The 23293-nt window shown below is 32.9% G+C and overlaps 2 protein-coding genes across 2 annotated transcripts; one reads left to right on the top strand and one right to left on the bottom strand.

Moving 5' to 3' along the window:
- Positions 1-1252: 1252 nt before the first annotated feature.
- Positions 1253-5800, top strand: TRIADDRAFT_21380 (uncharacterized protein; the record flags this gene model as incomplete). Its single annotated transcript, XM_002109930.1, has 18 exons — positions 1253-1411; positions 1836-1913; positions 2278-2375; positions 2630-2728; positions 2850-2951; positions 3058-3131; positions 3271-3406; positions 3504-3625; positions 3702-3871; positions 3966-4013; positions 4135-4242; positions 4351-4422; positions 4567-4609; positions 4795-4878; positions 4996-5055; positions 5139-5260; positions 5454-5548; positions 5656-5800. The coding sequence occupies 18 exons, from the start codon at positions 1253-1255 to the stop codon at positions 5798-5800; spliced, it is 1815 nt and encodes a 604-aa protein (XP_002109966.1).
- Positions 5801-6634: 834 nt separating this feature from the next.
- Positions 6635-10723, bottom strand: TRIADDRAFT_63649 (uncharacterized protein; the record flags this gene model as incomplete). Its single annotated transcript, XM_002109371.1, has 8 exons — positions 6635-6648; positions 6734-6881; positions 6951-7095; positions 7172-7281; positions 7385-7516; positions 8954-9072; positions 9230-9634; positions 10519-10723. 8 exons carry the CDS (start codon positions 10721-10723, stop codon positions 6635-6637), a joined length of 1278 nt encoding a protein of 425 aa, XP_002109407.1.
- Between the last annotated feature and the right edge of the window lie 12570 nt (positions 10724-23293).

The following is a 23293-nucleotide window of genomic DNA, read 5'->3' as shown; positions in this document are numbered from 1 at the left end:
TGTCAGCGAATCGTTTGCACGTTAAGCTAGTGCGTGTATATGCCATTTAGAATAATGATGCACTAGTTGCACAGTTTGAAAATCATTCTTCTAACCATATACAAAGTATCCCTTAAGGTTAATTGTAGCATCGACTCGTATTTACTAGGGTCTACGTTAGTCATGTTTTGGTATGTACATGCTCTACTCTTTTGCTCTTGGCTGTTGTCCACGCTCTTAACTTGATATCGCTACCCATCCTCCTGGATAACCCCGTAGTAGTTAACAGCTGTAACAGTATTTAATTGAGGACTACGGTTAGGTTTGCAGGTATTTGATAGCATCTCCAACGCTGAGCACAAATTCTACTTGTACTACAACAGCTGCACTTGATGCATCCAGTAGTGTGGCATATCACTGTCGACATGCATCTTTTGCTTTACTTTACACTACACTGAAGAGATTGATATTAGTACAGTTACATACTGTACATGGTGATTTTTATTCTCTTCTAATTCCATAATTAACCAGCCCTATATTTGCCATAGTTTTACCTCAAAACTGCTACCTTAATAAGTAATTTATGAGTGTGTATATGAAATGGCCCGATCACGCTCTGTACTGCACAGTACTTTCCTTAAAAAGATCATTTGCATACGTTGTTAAATGATCAAGCCCTTTAATACAATACGCTATATAGCGGACATCAGTCCGGAGCACTATACTGTTTTGGTAGCAGATACGAGCTGCCATCGCAGCTGCTACCTTCTTCTACACGACAACTGGAAATATTCGCTCATTTGGAGCAGTAATTTTCCCGACCGATTTGTGCTCTATCAACATTAGAAACCAACTAGACTGTTCCAACTGCTAGCTCGTCTCGATTTCTACACTAATTATTGTTATAAGCTCAAGCTGATCATTCATTTATCGATGATTAGCCTCTTGTATGCGATTTCGTGTCATAATAAATGATTTGGATTTTATAATCAAGCTTCTGCAATCATTCGCCTAGCAACCGATAGCGATTGTTGGTCATTCTCCTTGATAGTCTTGTCAACTTCTTTTGGCGAATACAACAAATAATTGACACCGAGTAGTTAATTGGAGTTCCCTATTTGAATTCCGAAATCCTAAGAGCTCTTTAAAAGTCTCACTGCCCGCGAATACTGAGTATTCCTATGAGCAGCATTTGCAACGATCGAGTCAGTTCGAGTAAATGGTGTTGCCAATTAGTGAAGGAGCATTTTGATTAACCTGTAAATTGCTCACAATGGGAGTGGACAAAGTTGGAGACACTCAAAATCGATCATTATTAGTACTATATGCATCTCAGACGGGTACAGCTTGTGAAGTAGCTGAGCGGATCGGAAGAGATGCTCGCCGAAGATATTTCTCAGTTAAAGTGACGTCTATGGATGATTATGATGTAGTAAGTACATACAGTATTACTTCATTCAGAAAGAGTTGAATACTGTCATCATTTAGCCTATTCAGTAATGGCTTTTTACTCATTTTATCCTATAATTAACGTTGCTTAATGCCTAACTCACTACCGTCTATCGTAAACTTGTAACTAGTATAGTTTATACGTTAGCACAAACCTCCATGTCGACGTAATAATGATTTGCAATATAAAAGATCTCGAAGATTAGTTCTGCTGTAGCTTTAAATGCCGAATCATAAGATCAACCAGTTCTAAACTAACAATAAACTAAAAGAACCCACTGCTTATTATATTTCGCTTACTTATTTGCTGAGCAAAATATTTCAATATAGTAATATTCAAGAATAATTGGACCATCATCCAAGTTGCACAAACTATAACTTTTTTCTGCCTCAATTCAATACTATAGACTCAGTTGATACATCAGAATTTGGTAATCATGGTATGCGCGACGACAGGCCAAGGAGACGAACCTGACAATATGAAGGTAAAAGTTGAATACTTTCCTAATACAACAATTTCCACCTATAGTAAAACTTACCTGGTATCAATAGAATCCAAAATATGATGTCTAGACTTTATATTACATAACAGTATACAGTACGTATGCTGTGTGGCAATACGAAATGGATTAGGTTTTTTACTAAAAAACACTTTTCATTTTGCGATTCTCGACTATAATTATAATATAAATATAAACGTACTACTGTACAACGCGAATATGATGACAGAATATTGTATGCTCAGGTTTAAACTGTAGCCAATAAAAATGGTATAAAACGGATCTTTTGTAACAGCAAATTATATCAATCTCGTCAATATTAACGTCAAATAATTCTTAATGATTATAGCAATTCTGGAGATTCTTGCTCCGACGAAATTTACCCACTACATCCTTATGTTCGTTAAAATTCGCGCTTTTGGGCCTAGGAGACTCTTCTTATCAAAAGTTGGTAACTCCATGACAGTTTTTATGTATTTTAAGTTATAAGTATTCACGATACCTTATAGTAAAGTGTTTTATAAATTCGTTAGAATGACGACAGGTATTCACCTTTTTACCATTGACTTCAGTAAAACTGTTACTTGACTTTTATTGTTGATTTATAATAATTGGTTACAGTCGCTATCTTGCACTTACTAGACATTAGGCTTCTATTAATTTAAAATTAATTCTATCTATTGCATACCAACGCATTATAGGTTTAATTTTGTGGCCAAAAAACTATATAAAAGATTAATGCAACTAGGGGCAGTACCCTTAATCCACCTAGGACAAGCAGACGATCAACATGAATTAGGGTTAATTCTTTATTTTAACTACATTCACCTTACATTAGCCATATCTTGAAATATCGTATAACTATGGTGTTTCTATTGCTATATGAACATACGATTTAAATTATGATATTTATTCTATTAGACCAGATGCCGTCATCGATCCATGGTTAAAAAATATGTGGGAAGTTATCTTACAAATAAGACCTCTTCCACAGGGTAAAGAAATAATCAATGAAAATGTTCTGTACGTATAATATCGGTGATTACTTTTATTTATTCAGCTTATAAATGGACATATTTGACTCCGTTATGCGAATAACCGGTTGTTAATGTGATTAAATACATATGAGTAGTCCGTCACCAAAGTACGCTGTAGCCCTATCGGAAGGATATAGGCATTCGTTTGAAAATTCATCCTCAGAAGGTCTAATTTTATTATTAATAAAGCATGTATATTGGATACTAATACTCTTTGATTTTTTAGTTTATAGTTAGTGGTAGAAGGAAATATCTTTTATATTTCGTTTAACATATACTCCTATTCTTTTATTTGAATTTTACAGCGAAAAGAAACGAAACAACACCCTCAAAAAATCAACCTTTCCTTGCGCCACTAACTAGCAACACTAGAGTCACTTCTGAAGACCATTTTCAAGATGTTCGTTTAATTAAATTTTCCATCAAGGATTCAAAAATAAAGTAATACCCTTATGCTCTGACTACATGTATTTGTATTATCAAATTTACACTATAACTTTTGAATCTTTAATTATACTTAATACGCACATATTTATAGGTATTATCCTGGAGACGTAGTTATGATTCAACCCTGTAACGCAGATGAAAATGTCAGTGAATTCCTTAGCTATATGAACTTAGATGGGAGTAAGGCGGCTATTCTTCAACAAAATGATCCAGGTAACTACTAATTTTATTTAAACGTTATTAATTGTGACTCTTATATCAAATGGTCATAAGATAGTTTTACATTTAGATATACCTCTACCGCAATTGCCAGCAAATCCTACCATAAGAAATTTAGTGAAATATTTTTTCGATATCAATTCAATTCCAAGGCGATACTTTTTTGAATTATTGTCATATTTTTCCACTGACGAACTGGAACAGGAAAAGCTGCAAGAATTTGCATCACCTGAAGGACAGGTGATATACTTTATGCAATTATTTTCTGATTTAATTGTTTTAAATTATCCATATCATACTGTACTAATGCCTGATATACATATACTGTATGTAGGAAGATAGATATTCTTACTGCAACAGACCCAGGCGAACGATATTAGAGGTATCCGTGAATTTGATACAGGCGCATATAATGCTGTATTGATGTCCTAAGTTCTTTCTGTTTTAGACTTATGTAACTCCACAACAACGTCAAATTTTTTGTTATTTCTCTTTACGTAAAGGTGTTGCAGGATTTTCCAAATTCAGCTCCTCATGTACCATTTGAGTATTTATTCGATTTAATCCCACCAATTCAAGCGAGAGCCTTTTCTATTGCCTCTTCATTAAAAGTATTACTTTATTTATGTACTTTTACGGCAAAATTTTATTTATGGTTTTAAATTAAATTTATTTAAGATCGATAAACGAACTAAATGTACTGTATTATTCACCCTAAGATGTATCCGGATGAGATCCATATCTTGATGGCAGTAGTAAAATATAAAACGAAACTACAAAAACCAAGACAGGTATTGCTCTACACGTTAGAATTAAAACTACCACTTATCAGTAACGTGTGCAGTTGTACATTAAAATACGCAGATAATAAAATGCTATTAATTGCCTTCAATACTTTTCAAAAAGATCTTTAATACAAGAATATTTACATATAGGGACTATGCTCCACTTGGTTGGCGTCGCTAAATCCTAGTAAAGGTATATAACTAATCTTTGCCTTGGTAGATCCTTAGATTCATGTTAATAAACTGAGTCAGAATGCAATGCCTATACACTGCATATATACTGCATATACACATATATGAGTATCTAGCACATTGTAAACGCTGCGTCAAGATAGCTGTATTAATGCCGGAAAGCAATTGTGTTTTCTGCTACTATAGAATCAACAAAAATTCCATTATGGACTAGGAAAGGAACAATAACTTTCCCAAAGACACCCACATCGATAATTCTTATCGGCCCTGGTAAGGCTCCACAATTAATTGTTTTCATGGGAAATGTTACCAGAATTTGGCATTTTTACGAATAAAAGTATGTTGATTTCACCATTAACATATAAGTACGTTGATGTTGTTTATTAGGAACCGGGGCTGCACCTTTTAGAAGTGTAATTCAAGATAGAGTCATAGACGGAATTAAGGGTACCTAGCATTTTAGGCTATATTCATAATTGTTAAATAATTCGTCCTGTAATTTACGCTAATAAAATCGTGGGATGTTTTAGGCAAAACAGTATTCTTTTTTGGTTGCCGCAATCAGAAAAAGGACTTTTTTTGTGCTGATGAATGGCATGATTTTCAAAATAAAGGATTTGTGACTATCTTTACTGCATTTTCACGAGATCAAGTGCGTATTCTTTAATAAACTTATTTTCAAATTACTACAATTTTCAAACCAAAACAGTCTAAATTTACAAATAGTTAAAACTGCAGTATAAGTACGCGTGTTAGAATTCACCAAGATTTATTTGATAAGAATGCTTGCTTGCCAAATTCCTGTTTTAAATCGTTCCACTATTAATTACGTATGAATTATTCAGGAGAGTAAAGTTTACGTGCAACATAAAATGTTGGCAAATGGTCAATTGGCTTTTAAGAATATATATGAAGATAGAGCCTACATATATGTAGCTGGGTAAATCACTAATGTTTATTCGACATAAGCGTTGCCAGTAACGTAATTTAACATTAACGTGAGTACCTTCAATAATAATAATCTTGAATATATTTGCTCAACTATAGTAACTCAAAGAGAATGCCAACTGATGTCACGGACACTTTGGTAGCGATTGTAAAGAAATATGGAAATAAATCTGAATCAGAAGCTGAAGAATATATTCGAAATCTGCAACAAAGTAAGAGACTCCAAATGGATACTTGGTCATAACATGCGTTTATGTCTCATTTAATCAGGGATTACTACTAGTTTCCGTTTTAATCTACTTAATGATCTTATATTTCCAATGAATCGAGAAAGTATTACTGTATCCCAAGTGGAAGTGTAATATTAATATTATAATAAAATTGATAAGTCATCGCATTATTTTAAAAGCCGTTATTATCCTGACATTGATACTACGTGAATATCGCATTTGTATGAGACATAAATTTGTAAACGTGTCTTGAGTGAAACAAGTGCTATTGCATACGAATATTGATGGGATACAGCACTAACTCTTCCTATGAAGCAATCTGCATGCATGATTATTACCACCACGAACTCAACATAATTCATACCATTGCCAATCACTATTTTCAAGTGTTCAAATGGCTTTATTTTGGGTACTTATATAAAAACTGAAGTATAGTACCACATATTTGTAATGTGTTACGCGGACTATATATAAACAACTCAAATTATCTTGTATTGTCGCTAATATACAAGAAAACGATATCTAGTTGCAGGAATTGATAGTGCATCATAGACTATGACTAACTGTTAAGCGAATTCCATGTATCAGCAATAATTTATTTCCTTTCCTAAATGAAGAACTATATACGCTGATAATTAATTAATTAAGATCTTTTTATTATACTACAATACAGTATACGTAGGGATGATAATTCGATACTACCAGTACAGTAAACAGTGTGCTAAATCACAAATTAAATTATGAAGACTGCTACACTGTAAAGTAAATTACAGGAAATTACTATTGTAATAAACAGTCCTATCATACTGGACTCCGATAAAAATACAAATAGGACAAGTACTCGGTCATTAGTGAAGTTCGACTGAAATGGAAAGAAAAAGCAATAATTAGAAATACTTCGGGACATCTGTTCATTATAGGATTCAATCATTGCTATTTTCACTTACTGTATGTTGTTACATCGATCACTTCTGGTAATTCACCAACGCTAACTTCAAAGCGATCTTGAACTTCGTTTAAAATTTTCGCATCCTCCTGGCTAGACACGAATGTAACGGCTAGACCTTTAGTTCCGAAACGACCAGCACGTGCAACCTATGGTAATCACAAGGTATTCTTAAAAACTAATACATGCAAAAACATTAATCGCATAAATATTTGTACCCGATGCAAGTAAGTATCGGAATCTTCTGGCATATCATAATTAAATACTATATTAACACGTTCAATATCCATTCCACGTCCGAATAAATTCGTAGCAACTAGGATCCGTTTGTTGAAATTCTTAAATTCACCATAATGCTTCAATCTGCGGTATGGAACAAGTATAGTCTCTTCATACTCAACAATCTTTACATTTATCTACTGGAAAATAAACCTATTACCGGTCCTCCTGAGACATTCCGCGATGAATTGAAATAGCAGGGAAGTTCTGTTCTACAAGTAACTGCGTTAGAGCGACACAACGTTGGACAGATTTGACGAAGATGATTACCTATGACCATTTAACGACTTTTAGTAAAATTGCCATAAAATGCATTGAAATTCTATCATTTTATAGAAAGGTCAAAGTTTCATTTTTGTGACGTTCTACTAACTTGATTGAACTCTAAGATATCTAACAAGTCGAATAACTTGCGATTTTTTTCATGATCTTTAAGCTTTACGTAATGTTGACGTAGACCATGTAACGTTAGCTTGGTATCATCATCCACGTATACTTCCATAGGCTGAGAGAAAGAGAGACAGAGATATAGTTGTAACAACCTTCAAGTTGAATTAATAAATACTTTTCTTCTAAACGATTTGTTCGCCATAGCTTAGTCAATCCGTTGCTTATTGGGTATCTTACTACGCAATTATATAGCATTAAATAGATCAAACGTTGAAGTAGATTCAAACGAAAAACGATGAACTGTTCCTTGGTATCCATTAATCAAGTCATGAATTGTTTAACACGGTATCATTATCCATATTAATTTGCAAAAAACGAAATATACTCGCATCAATCCATTCTGTAAAAAATTTCAAATTATTTTACAAAATGGCTATAAAAACATATGAGCATTAAAAGGAAATGAATTGCCATGATAAACATTGCTACCTTTACAATGATCAATGTAACGTACTACTGTAGCTGTTTGAACAAATCATCACGCAGAACTTTACTGTCTACTGCAAAAAGTAACCCTACGGCACCATTCGTTTCCAAGTCCTTTCATAACCATAACTTTCGTCACAAACATGATTAAACTATAAACAAAGTTCATTCCCACTGCAAGACAATATCATATAAGCTATCCAAGCCTATGAAGATCACAGAATTGGTGCTACATAAAACTAAGTTATTGTAACTGAACTGTAAAGGCGAATACATTTTCAGTTTTAAACAAAAGGCATAATTAAAATCTTTGTTTTTTGTCCAAGATAGTATAGTAATACACGTAGGATGAAGTAGAAGTTACAACATCACGTGGAAACAAATTATGTCAGCAAAGACTATTGAACGTATACCACATAGAAGAACGAAAGCCAATTAGTTAATGCAAGACTCATATAGTGCAGTAACCACTAAGTAGTAACCTCCACTGGTACAAAAAAAAATGCCTTCAACGATACAGCACAGTTCAATAATTTTCGCCGCCTTTTAAACCAAATTCTGGCAAGGCGTCCATTCCAACTTCGAAAAACTTGGGTTTTGACATGATAGGTTGCTTTGCTATCTAGATTCTAGCGTGGACACGGCTACACCTAGCTAGGGTGAGCTTTCTGCCCATAGATCATGTCAGCGAGCTTATATTCTGACTTGTGCATCAACAGCCGACGGGCCATATCGTTTTCTATCAAGGCATGCCGAGTGGGTATGTATGGCTACTTGCCCTAATTTTAACTTCAGGCGTACGGAACAGATAACTAGTACTGACGCTATCTGTCGTGAACAGTTATTTCTTGTTCAGAAGGGAACATGTAGATTGCGAAGATTATATTTTTGGCAACAAAGTAATCAATGTAGCTGCCGGTCATGATGGCACAGTATATAATAAAACATGGATCCAGTGTACACTAACGGTAATGCATGTAATAAGGAAAGGTATAGAGAAGGTGGCGATGATATTGGTTGGCGTATTCAAGTAGTAGTAGTAGTTACAGTTTAGGTTGATATTTACATCTTGCATAAATTTCTTGCAAACTGGACGTATTTCTTTGGATAACGTAGCGCTAAACATCATGACCTGCTTCTGGTGCGGTGTCATACGAAATATTTCTTGTACATCACGCCTCATATCTGCAAGTCAAAAGATAGACAATACGCGTATATCAATTTGGTTGATTATTCGCTGATATTTTAAACTATATGAAAGTCTCTTCACTAATGTATTTGTATGGAATTAGTCAACGTTCACGTCAGACGAAACCCTTCTACTTGGAGATAAGAAACTTACCAAGTTGTTCTAACATTTTGTCACATTCATCCAAAATAAAATGTTTGCAATTTTTCAAGTTCAATGATTTTTCGCGTACAAGAGCCAACATTCTGCCAGGCGTACCCACGACAATATGTGGACAGCTACTCTTCAACGTTGCCTGGTCTTTTTTAATGTTGATACCACCAAAAAAGACAGCAACTTTCACGTTATCCATGTATTTGGAAAAGCGATCGTATTCTTTACTAATCTGAAAGGCGAGTTCACGCGTATGGCATAGAACCAACACGCTAACTTCATTATCGACAGGGTCGAGCTGCTGCAATGTCGCAAGGACAAAGACAGCAGTCTTACCCATACCGCTTTTAGCTTGACAAATAACATCCATGCCTAATATAGCCTGAGGGATACATTCATGTTGCACTAAAATGGCCAAATCCATAGTATAGACATGATGAAAAGAGGGTAAAAATAATGTCAGAAATTGACAATAGAGCTGCTGTATCGTCAGCCAAAAAATAAATTATTTTACTGCAACTTTCGAAGCCTAAAGATGTGCTATCACCAATGGTAAGTGACAACATGAAACTGTCTGCTAAATGCATGCTAATGCTAGACTTTGGTCAGTACGGGACCGTCAAGATACACTCAGGTAAGCAATTGATCAATATAACTACTGTATTGTCAACCAAAAATAGATCATTTTATAGCCATTTGCAAAGCATCAAGATATACAGTACTATCATCAATGGTAACTGACAAAATCAAACTATCTATTTTAAACTAAAATTGCATGCTAGAATATTGTCAGTTACGAGGGACCGTCAAGATCCACTTAGCAAATCTTGACGGTCATTGTCAGTAATTAGCAAGGATACTTCTAAATTAAACTAGACACTTTTTGTATTTCTTTAGTTTAAAAATGCCTACGTTTCGAGTAAAGAGTACAGTATAGACTATGCAAATCATTCTAAGAATGAACCAAGTCTCATTATACTACAGCAACATAGAACAAACAATGAGCACAGTTGTTGCGCGCCAACATATTGAATCGTACACGACTGTCTTCAACACGGGACAATTAAAAGTACCGTATCACTAATCAACAACTTCAAGTCATTTTGCAAAGAGCATTGGCAATTTTATGATATCAACTTGTGAGAGCAGTAGAGTGAGTGTGATAGTACTAAGCAGAAAATCATGTTGCATTTTGGAGTGGAAAAACATGGATAGAGTAGAGAAAAATTGACTTTCAGTGACAAAAAGCTAGAATCAAATCCTATAGCTCGAACGGAGTACTCACTCACCCGCTGAAGGATGCTCAAAACCGCAGTCGACGATGGCACGTAACAATTCCGGCTTGAGAAGAAAATCTCTAAATCCTGAACTGTGAATACTCACATATGAGCCTTTGACTTCCTTATTGTTACCGGTAGTAGCGGATTCCAACTCTTCTGCAGCATCATTTTCTTCTTCATCGTAGTCCAACAATTCGTGATCTACTTCGGCCATAATGGATGAATTGATAACAGATCTTCTTCAATCGGGTACTGCGATAGTGGAAAAATATTACTTTAGTTCTTGCCATTATATGACTAAATCTTTTGCTAACAGCCAGCATGCTTATCCTGACTAAAACTACCAACAAAATTGAAAGGATGTAGACGATAAACGCCAGATACCTAAAATTGAAAATGTCTTGTTCCAAGTCTGCCGCAACGACGATGTATGTAGACTTTAGTGAAAAAGTCCCTAAATGAGCGCGGTGTCGCTATGGACTGGTCAAGTCTTTTTTCTTTTCAGTCAGAGGTCACGTGAACGCGTTGTAGTGCCATAGCTGAGGTACTCATTTTCTACTTAGTACGATTAGGAATTTGTATACAACAGTGAGCGTTGTGATAGTTTTGAACTGGATGTTGTTTGTGTAGAACACAGTACAGGAACTACAGTACTAAAAAGGAAACTTTAGTGAAGTCCCTCATTATACTACAGTACTGTACTGTACAGTGTACAGTACATACACTGTACGGTATTGTACAGTACTGTACTGTACTGTACTGTACTGTACGTCTGTCTGTACAGTAAGTCAGCAATCTCCTGCTGACCTCATACAGTATTGTGTACTGTACTGGACAGTGAATAGTATTGTACCCTACAGTCCATACACTGTCCTTGTGAAAGAAAAGAAGAGCAACTTTCAAAGTCCAACGCTAATAGCCAAAAATGAAAAAGTTTGCTGGACAACGGACATTCGACTGTATTGGATGACTCAAAACGTACAGTACAACGTAAACTCGTAAAGCAAAAGCTTACAGTACTCGCATTGCAGTACTGTGGTCCATGGCAGAGACAGACAGCTGCAGTATGGCTTATTCTACTGTACTGTACTGTATAGTAGTGTACGGCGGCCCGATGGGACACGCAGGGTTTTACAATGTTTGACCCACTGTACAGTACAGTGCACTGTACACTGTACACTGTAAAACAAAGGTGTACAGTAGTCTACTGTACTGTATGGTAAAGTCTAGGCGTAGTCAACAGTATGGTTTTAGTTTAGGTGTAGTCTACAGTATGGTTTTAGTGACATTTCCCAGTTGAAAAGTGTCTAAAACGAGCTCTGTACTGTAGCTCTACAGTATCAAAAAAAGGACTGTGTAGTTTGTACTGTGCAAACGAATGGCAACTGCTATACTGTACAGTATACAGTACTGTACACAGTAACCTTAACCCTAACCCTACTGTATACAGTACTGTATACTCTACAGTACCGTACTTGCTTTTCCGATCTGCAGATCTTGGAATGGTTTTGAACCTCTATCTTGCCTTGCCAAGTCACAACTCAATAGACTCAACACTGCAATCTTGACACGTTCAGAATGTAGATTTAGATACACATTCTTGACACTTTCAGAATGTAGATTTAGATACACATTCTTGACACTTTCAGAATGTAGATTTTAGATACACATTCTTGACACTTTCAGAATGTAGATTTAGATACACATTCTTGACACTTTTACTTTGCCGCTTAGGAAGTTATAATGTATGGTACCACCATACATTAGGAAATCACTTTCTAGAAACTAAAATGGACTTTTCATTCGCCTGTTAGTACCCTACCCGTCAAGATAGGCGTACCTCCATGCAAAATTGTTGAAGGAATCTTCTCTTACAACAGCGTTACAGTCTAGACAGAGAGAAGCTGGATACTACGGTAGGCACGGAAGGGTGCTGCATAGTTATTCTGATCAATCCCTAAAGTTAGCCACAGTATGCCCCAATCAATGTTGAAATGTTGCACAATATTGATATAGTTATTCCAGTTCAACAAAGTGCACTCAAATGATACAAATTTCATTTGTAATAGTGGCTATTATAAAATACAATAATATGGATTCAAGATATTCGCGACAATGTCCAAGATACAGATTGACTGTATTCATACAAAATTCCTTCCATTTTGAAGCCAATGTGTATAATTTGACTGACTAAAAATATTGCATGAGCCACAAAAATGGGGGAATACAGGAGCAATATCGTCAATTTCATTCATTGATAGTTAGGATTGAGAAAGAATGTCCATTTTTAACAACAGTCACGTCGATTTTAAAGGTGAAGCCGTATCATTAGTAGCATCTTTTTCCGATAGTAATTTAAATAACATCATTTTAGCACTTTATACTTGAGACGATGGTCAAGAACATCTCCTAAATACGACTACATTGACCGAATTTAATATATAGAATAGAGCACTAGGTACAGAAAATCGAAATGTAGTGGTATAATCCACTGGTGTATAAGTGCAGGGCAGTCTTACAAATTCGTCTGTAAAGTAAGGCTAGTTACAGTAACATGGTCGATGAGGTTACTACATATCCACTAGTCGTACAGTCTAGCACTTAAAATGAATATACTCCTCTAGATATTAGAATTCAAGCTGCTTTGCAGTACTCTAACAAGTACACAAACATACACATCCCTTTATAAAACACATCTTCGCAGATGTAGATAGATTTGATTTAATTAATTATCCCAAAAAGGAGAAAAGTAAACGATAAGGTGGACAGTTAGGCACGAATCACAACGCGCCAACTCATTCAAAATATCTCAAATACGAGCTCGCTTAAAGTGTAGCCAGCTCAAATGAAGATCATCAATTATATCATAATTTTAATACACGCCAAATTAAAGGATGTACGATAGGAATAATGTTCGATCTTGTAAAAGCAGAATTTTATCCATATGTAACTATTATAAACGTTAAATTATCACGTATCCGAGCTCGAAAATATCCAAAATACTCTAAATTAACAACCATAACCGTGATCAGATAAGCCATGGGGGAGAGTTGTAAGCAAACATCACGGTGGACTACACTCTACTTTTAATGAAATCGACTCAGGGCTTTACATCCTATTTTAATCAGGGATGAAAGCAAGCTTGCAAAGCAGAACTCTAGACTACGTCAACTTTAGAAATACTAGTATTTCAAATGGACAAAACTAAAACGATATACTGCACAATATGTCAAATTCTCCTTCATCGGCTATACTGTAGTCGTAGATCGATCATTTCACTTTTTAATCCACTACCGAAATATATAATTATGATACTTCGGCTCGACTCTACTTCATTTATTTCCAGACATTAGCGTGAACTTGGATAAAATCTCATTTTTGCTATCGCAGCAGTTTACTTTAGCATAAAATAATACGCTGATGTTGTCCATCTTAGATATAGTATTCGGTAGACATTAAAAACTCTAGTGCTCAATATTAAGGTTAACTGTAGTCCATTTTAAACTCGATGTTGTATTGAACATTAAAAGTATCGATGTAGTAGTGTTTCCAGCTCTGTAGCTCAAATATTAGGTCTAGTAATACTGTAAAAGATCAACTTAGAGCATGCTGTAAATGATCATACATTTTATGATAGAAACCCGCAGTTATAATAGTTAGCAATTATATTGGCGATAATGTAAATTGAAATAATGTGCAATATTCTAAGCTAAAACCTATAATTCCGAATTCTTATCGGAACAAAGAACCAGTAATAAACATCTGATCAACTATCAGGTTCAGTAAACACTGTCATAGAAGAAAAGTAGAAAAGTATTTGTATCGGTGTATGTATGTGTTGAATATCTCCTGCTCCTTCAACTAAAATAATTAACACTTATCAGAATTAAAATTAAGATTGTATCATCAATCAACAAACATTTCTAAAGTAGTCTTTGATGCAGAACACTAATAGCTATCACCAGTAAAATACTTCAATAATCGGTGTATTCAATATGATAAAACATTTCTAAAAATGGTGTTACATCGCTGCAAGAATAGGACTTGACTAGAGATCAATAGTAGATCTTGATGTAGAAACTCCTCCTGCTTACATACTTTGAGGTCGTCAACTTTTAATTCTTTCTATTAGCGGCTTAATATAGCGGCGATAATAAATAATAGAGTCTCTTCACTTGCTAATTTACGAACTAGAAAACTGATAAACAGTTATTGGAAAGATAGTCAATTGATGACAATTTTCTTTGTAAATTATTACGGATTTCTCAACACGGATAAAAATTTTATTTACTTTAAAGTAATGATAAAATGAAAACTTTCTATTGCATGTCTTCATACTATAGAATCGTAAATTTTACCTTCAAAGATACTCATATTTAATTTATAGTATAAAACAAAAAAAAGTTATATACCATTTGTCCAAAGTGTTATAAATGGAAGACTCAATTCTATATTGAACAACATTACTGTAATTTAAGCACGTTATTATTGAATAATATTGATAGATCATCGTCCCTTTTGACTCAGATAATAGCAATAAATGCGTCATCGATTAAAATAAAAAAATTTATCATAACTCTGAAATAAAAATATCTCAAACCTGCATATAAAGTAACGGCACAAAAGGCAAGCCACTATCAGATATCTTACCTTTCATTGCAGGTAAAACAATTTTATGATTAAACGAACTACCAAACATGTCCAAATCGAATTACTCAACAACATAAATCTGGATGAATTAGATATTGTATTTAAGCCAAGCAAAAGCCAATACTTGCGATAATCGTCACATAGCAGATTAAGGTAAGTCCCTATCTAAACTGAGATAGCCTAGGAAGCATTTTATATCTAACTTTTGACAAAGACCAACTTATTAATTCAACAATGAAAGAATGATATTATCGACTGTATATGCAATATTATCAAAAATTTTTACCCTTGTCAAAGCCTCTTCACTACTCCTCCCTTTTGCAGTATCTATGGAAGTAGACCCTGAAATTTCACACCTTCATCCATTTCTAATTATGGATTGTTATCCTTCTATTTAGAGAATAATTCTGTTGTCTACCGGTGCACAATGCTAAATGAAATTAATAACTAACTTCTCTTGATAATTAATCACTAACATCATATTATGGGCTGATATTTATAATGCATTACTATAGTTAATGATAAAACTATAAGTTTCATATAGATATAGTTCAAATGAACTGTAAACATTTATCGTAGTAGGAAGAGAATGATTCTAAAATAGCAGAAATCGAATTTAGTTAATGTTGAGAGGTCAATTATTAAATTGTTATTGATAGATACTACTACTTCGTTTAAAAAAGTATCAGGAAGAGCCTATGCTTTGCTTATTTAATAGATATGTGTATGACAGAGGAAAACTTCATTATAAAATCAATGATGTAATCTTCTAAGTCATTTCCAAAATGAATCATAAAATTTATAAACGATCTAAACTCGATGTGAATTAGTCAGTAAACGTTAATTAATAACACCTTAAGTGTAAGGTGCAATTACTTTGCAGAGCCTTGAGGCTCTAACTGCTTTACTAGGATATGTATACTGTACAGTGTAAGTCGCTATATCAAGAATATTCACAAGTGCACCATCGGCGTTGGTCGAGACTATAAAAAGCCGAGCACTAGCTTAGCTGCTCAGTTCCAGTTAGTCACTTGCAGGATCTTTTGACTATTATTGCTAAGAATATTCTTACGTTTTTCTTTAGTACATTTTACGACTAAGATTAACGAAAATAAAGTAAAGTATTTAAACCTATTACTCATTAGTAGCTTATTTGTGTAGCTGAGAGTTAGTTCAACTACGATAGGTCCCTAACTTAGTTAGGAACACGAGTACTAGTGAAGATGGTGTTTAAGACCCGGCTTCTTGTTACAAAGGAAATTTGTAACAAGGATATCATGCACAGAATTTCGTTAGAATTAATGATTCCGCAATAATCATTTTTTGCATAAGTAAATAATTGGTAAGCCCATTAACAGCTTATAGGAGTTTATTTAGAACTCAAAGAAGGCACTTCAAAATAATTTTATACACGTTTAAATATTCGTTTAGCGTTGCCATCTCATCACTTTTACTGGCTATAATAGCAGACTCAACTTACGTTTGGTATATATATTTTAAATATTTTCCATCTCATCTTTCGATTAGTACCTAATCAAGCGAAATACAAAGTAATTACAAAGACTAAAATCTGTCACGTCAAAAGCTATATAAAACTTTTGGGATATTTATGGTTGATATGCTGTATATCGGTAGTGGTATTTAGTAATTGGTCTAAATTGATAACAATTTTCAATACTTTATATGACGATTATAACATTGATTTACGGCCATTGACAAAATGTTGAATACTTGCTAAACTTACCGCAATTTTATTTTGATAAATTACTTTAAGCATATGATATTATATAAGATATCAAATTACTATATTATCGTACAAACATGTATATCTACAGAGTGCTTCAAGTTATATTCAGCCTCAAATCAGAAAATTTTAATATTTCAGGTTGAAAAAAATACTATTATTACATTTATGTGGGCTTAATATAATAATAGGTTGTTTTAATGTCCAATTAATTCTACTCAATTACAACTTGCTAATTCTATGCATCATACGAATAGTAAAGTTTTCGAAAAATTTATTATATTTTTTTTAACTAGATATTTCAAAGCTTGAAACATATATTACATGATTGCAGATTGCATATTCCCACAATATATTTAATACTCGTATAATGAAATAGTTAAGTGATGATATATAAAGATACTAACATGCAATTTCAATCTCTTGTAAAAGCGATTCTTGCCCTATATATAACATCATAGCTACCGCTGTATTTACCTTTAATAATTACAGTTTGGTAATAAGAATAGCTACCACAAAGCAATAAAAATTTGTAATCTAGGATATCATTACTGTAGAGTTGGATACTTTAAACAGTATTTTTGCTCCAATGTAACACCCCCTAGCATTTATAATGTCATAATTATGGTAGAACTAAAACTTACAGGAGTATTGGTGAGCTAGAAAATATATGAAATTTAGAACGGAATAAACAAAGCTAAAATCTTTTAAGGCATCTTTTTGATATTTAAATGATAACTCTAGTTAAAGTTTACATATACTTAGTAATCAAATTGCTACTCAAAATTAATAAACTACAATAGAAAGCTATTTGCACTGGAACAATAAATCACTACTGAGTCTTGCCTAGCTACGACGTAAGTTATTATCCTAGTCCAACAAGAAATTGAAAAAAGTCGACTTAAAGGATAGAATTTGATAAGAAAATATTATAACATTCCTATTCTCAATAAATTCCACATTGCAATGTATATCTATATGGTTGTTTATAAAATGGATAAAAGACTACCACTAACGCAGTTGTTAGAATTAACCAATAGTCTTCTCTTATAATGTTTTAAGATGATGATTTGGTTGGTAAAACTTCGATTCCATAGTTATCTATATTCCTAACTAATAATTCGATGTTTGTATCCAAGTCAAAAATTATAATATTAAGGCAATGTAATTACAAGTAGATGAAGGCTGAATAATAAACTGTAGAAGACTGAATATCTCCATGTAACGAACATAAACTCAAAGTACGTAAAAATTCACTGACAGAATCAAATCTTATAGCCAAAAATATTATCAGTCATCACATATAATGCATACAGCATAATAATTATAATTATCGATAATGATACCAATTACATCTTAATAAAACAAATTAAGTTAAAACTTAATCAAAACGTGTCAAAACTTATGGTGTAAAGATTTTGATTCACCTTTATTAGTCAAGGTTCGAGAATTATAATTTACGTATGATATGACGAAATTCATGATATAAAGATTTTGATTTAATTTCATCATTCAAGGTTCGAAAATTATAATTCATGATGCTTAATTCTTCACTCTTTTTGATAATAGCCATTTGGTAAGTAATAAAATATTACATAGTTTTAGAGTAGTTACAGTATATTATAGCATGCTACCAATACTGTATATGCTGATCTATGATACGAGGACGTTGCTCTAACCGTACTTTAAATTTCAATGCAGCACCCTAACAGAAAAATTATACTAAATTACATGCTATAATATATTTTTATTGATCGATGTAGCTATATATGAGTATAAATTACTAAAGTTAATTTTGTAAAACTAATGGGACACATAACTATCTGATTCCGTATAACAAATACTGTAAGCAATAAAATGAATGCAAGAGTTAATTACATTACTATTGTTGCGATGATGTAACTGCCTATGAAAAGCAGATTATTATTTCTATAATGATATTTGCTCATGAAGATATCCATTTCATAATTACAGTTTTATATTGGCACTTTTTAGTCGTACCACTAATGACACAGAATAGTGTAATTGTAGCAATAATTTCAGGGTGCTGCTATAATTATAATTTCTCTAATAAAACACCGAAAATGCAAAATACAAGTCTAATTACTATTTCAAATTATTGCCAGTTATTCGAACGATAAATTGATCGCAACGTTGCTTCATTAAAACTTATTTTTAGATGAAATAATGACCTACGATCAAATATCACTTCTAAATCATGATACAAAATATTGGCCTTTCTCAACCTTTTATTACGCACCCTAATAAATATAATTGTAATACAATGCACTTGAATACTGGATTTACAATTAAGTAGTATGATATAGGTAACAATAGTTTAGTTTAAAAACCGTTTTATAAACTTATTTCTTAACCTTTAAATAAGTAAGTTAAGCATATTCATACAGTGATTGTCTATTCGAAGATACAGTCAAATATAATTATTAACCTTAATGTACAGTATAAAGCATAGCAATTAATTTCATTATCAACTCTATCATGTACGCTTGATAACGTTATTAAAAAACCATTAGCGAACTATCACTTCGGATAGAATAGCTGAATATCATTTAATTTCATAAAATATAAAAATATGTATTTTTTCATAACGTCAGTTCTATTCTAACAAAGTGAAGCGATGATTGATGAGGTAGTGAATGATATAGAAGTGCCATTTATCTAATTAGGTAATCAATTAAGCTGCTTTATCTTCCGATCAACCGTAATATGGGGCATTATAACTGTAGTTCATTTTAATACCTTTCCAGATTGTACTTCGATCTTATGTCACCAAAACGATATTATCAATAGTTGCCGAAATGAATGGTAACAGCGCCACCTGTCGCATAATAAAATGAAAAATTTTCAATAAAATGGAGGACTGACCCCGTTAATAGATTATTAAAAAATCAAATGCAATAAATTATCATATCATCAAAACTATATACGTATTATCCAAAATTTTCCTTTCACAAATTCTTCATAATTTCTATCGAACTGTTTTTACAATAGCGATCTATCAATAACGTTCTTCCATTAAACTGATGTTATGACAGTATGAATAGGTAGCGATAGAAATTAATGGCGATAACTATCTACCTATCTTACCAATTCCATTATCTTCAGCTTATCTTAATTTATAGATACTGTCATGACACCATAGGAAATCACACTATACCTTTTTGTCAATTTTGGCCAGCTGTCGACTGTTGTCAAAAAAGTAAGATGGCAATATCTGTCATCACATCAGATCAATATTACTGATCATCATTATTTTTCGACAGTCCGGCCTTAACTTTATTGACGACGTAATTGACTTTAATTTTTAATATCTATATTTTTTTAAAGTAGCAATTAACTTACCAATTACTCTGTTACTGTTGGTATCCACTTTTCTTCTATACTCAGGAGAGCAGTGATTGCTTTATTCTTCATGTAATTTTACTGTCTATTACAAATAGTATCAGTATTTAATTATTTAAACTAGTTACAAGTTAGATATCGTAGTTCACAATAATACTAAAACAGTGACGACATATAACGGTAGGATCAATAATCTTACTTGCATGCCCTCAATGAGAATTTTGTATTAATTTGTGATCGTATCCAAAGAGAATTGTACTACCGTATAGAAACTGATCATTAGTTACCATTAATAGATGCAAGATATAATTGACATGATGAATCACATTCACGATATACAAAAACTGACCGACATTTAGTACTTCAATATTACCAAGAAGACTAAAATTCTTAATAAGCAATACAGAAATAGCTGAGAATACGAGTATATCCTAATCTCTTATATTACGAACTAACTTAGAATCAATTGATGACAACAGCTGATAGCTGAATAACATCGGCACTTATTCTTACAATTGGTATCTATGCTACCCATTCCCATCATTTATTTCTAGAATTATCACTAATTGAGCCTTATGACGGAAGAAATACAGCTAATCTGTAACTGGAGATGTTGTCTTATTGCTATATGCCGTACAATTCAAAAGGCTAATAACCTTCTGCCCTTAAGAAGTTTATCTTCCTATTTTAAACTATGTTATAATGCCTATTAAATTGTAATTTTATTTATATCTTAAAATCTAAGTGAACATTTGGGTACAGGGTAGAAAAATGTGCGTTACTATGTATGTAGAAAAAAATGAAATAAAAAGCAGTACCACTCCTAGTATCTACCATTAAATCGCTTACAAAAAGCGAGAATATCAAAGCGCTGCGCTCGGTACATATTATAAATCAATTCGCCTTGTAAAAATTATAATTATATAACAATTCTTTATGATAAGTATTTCACAACAAAGTAATGTGTGTTCAAGAACTTTTAATTTAAATAGAAATACTCCAATTTTAATAGCAAAGCAGGACATGCACCTTTAACTGTTGTGCCGTCAATGGCTTTTACATAATAATAATGATTTCTTCCAGTGCAGAACCTCCTGCATGGAAGCTAACGCATCCATGTTAGTAGAATCCATCACCATTATATAAATTCATACCAGCGGTCTACTAAATTACGCTTGATTCCGAGTTGCAATATATCAACACCTTTCAAACTACTAATAGACTCTGCCTTAGTAGTTCTGAAGCGAAAAGTATAACCTACCGGATTCCCTATCCTTAACAAGGTATAAATTATTTACTCCACTTGGGGATTCCATACTAAAATACGCAGTTCATGTTGCTGTGAACCAAAAAAGTAGATGCATATCACTATCTCGGAAGGTATCCGTAGAAGTACTACCGATGTCTTTTGATGTACAAGGACCTAGGATCATCTACAACATAAAGTATATTAATAATAAATCAGATATGCTTCTATAATGTCTAAATGGATAATATCAGCGGTTATAACTTAACTTAACATTCTTTTGTATACCTACAGCTACCTAATCACAAGCAATTTGGGATTTGTTTTGATGAAAGCGTTCAGTCATCTCAGTTAGTTCTAATAGCATGCATTTGATCGATTAAGCTCAAGATTATGATAAAATCGATCTTGTTGTAACATACCTATCATTACACTAGTTTACCAAAATAAAGTTACATCATTATCTTGGCAGTATTTCGCTCGATTTGTCGAATTAATAAAATCGTTTCTGTAGTACTATGAATAGATAAGGCTTTACTAATACCGTCTTTCAATAATAATTAATTACTATTCATCCAATCTATTTCTTGCTTCGCCCAAATTTGATAGTTGTCACAATCTAAGACTTGGTGTCATTCAAATGGAAAAGTAGGCATTATTTTAAGTATAGTCTGACTATCATGAACAAAGATCATCAGTCAAATTGACATTAATTCCAATTATAATCAACTAAGGTAGGAATTCCCATTTCATTATCTACCATGGAAGAAGAAGTTATTTATTATTTACTATACTAATCAAGCAAAAATAAGTTCATGCAAAATTAATTAAAGAATGAAAAATGTAGATAGGTTTAATACCGGTGCTCTATCCATTCCTAAATATTTTTTTTTTGTCGCCTTTGTTCTATAGTATGAAAACTGATCTTCTTTATTCTCATATAATTCATGTAGTCATCACTTGCAATACAGTAAATAGAATTTGAAGTAATCTAACAGTAATCTTTATTGTAAATTCGAATTTGGTACCTACATGACGATGAATTTCTTCTTATGAAATAATATATGGCAATGAGAATTATACGCAACCAGATCATGTCGATTTTCAAGAATTACGACCAAGTCACCATTAATGTCAAGATCAAATTCTTGCAGTGCTATTAGAAAACGAATAACTTATTCATTTGTAGACGTCATTTCCGTATGTGAAATTACGTATTGTTAAGAGTTTCGATGATGATTTAAATTGAACAGCGAAGGGACCAATAGTATGTGTATAATGGCATCTTAGTTAATTACGATACTATATTATGCAATTTACTAAAGACCTTGATAAAACATATAAAGAGTTAACATTAAAATCCAATCTTATCAAAGAGATGCATTTTTATGTAGGATAGTATATAACGTTGCCGTATTTTTCAATAAAATAAACTAGTTATCGCTTATATCCCAGTATATTTGCGTTAGACTAATCTGTAAATTCCAGTGTTAGTATTCCTTTGATGATTAATTTCCACATAGCTGCATTTAGAAATTAAATATTAAATTAACGTATTCATTTATTAAAACTCAAAAGGCCTGCGCCGAAATGATAGCATCGCCATCGTTCTCCTTAATATCTTGCATAGCAGAAGCGATGACAAAAATATTATATGTCTCTTATTAGTTAATTATCGCTTGGATTTATTTACTTGTCAACCAGTATATTTTTAAAGATGTTATACTGTATATCAAATATGCTTCTTATTGATCATGTATCGTTTCGATTTGTTTACTTAT

The sequence above is a fragment of the Trichoplax adhaerens genome, genomic scaffold (assembly GCF_000150275.1).
Source record: "Trichoplax adhaerens TRIADscaffold_2 genomic scaffold, whole genome shotgun sequence".
Lineage (NCBI taxonomy): Eukaryota > Metazoa > Placozoa > Uniplacotomia > Trichoplacea > Trichoplacidae > Trichoplax > Trichoplax adhaerens.
The sequence above is the reverse complement of the archived record's forward strand: the minus strand, read 5'-3'. Positions and strand labels throughout refer to the sequence as shown.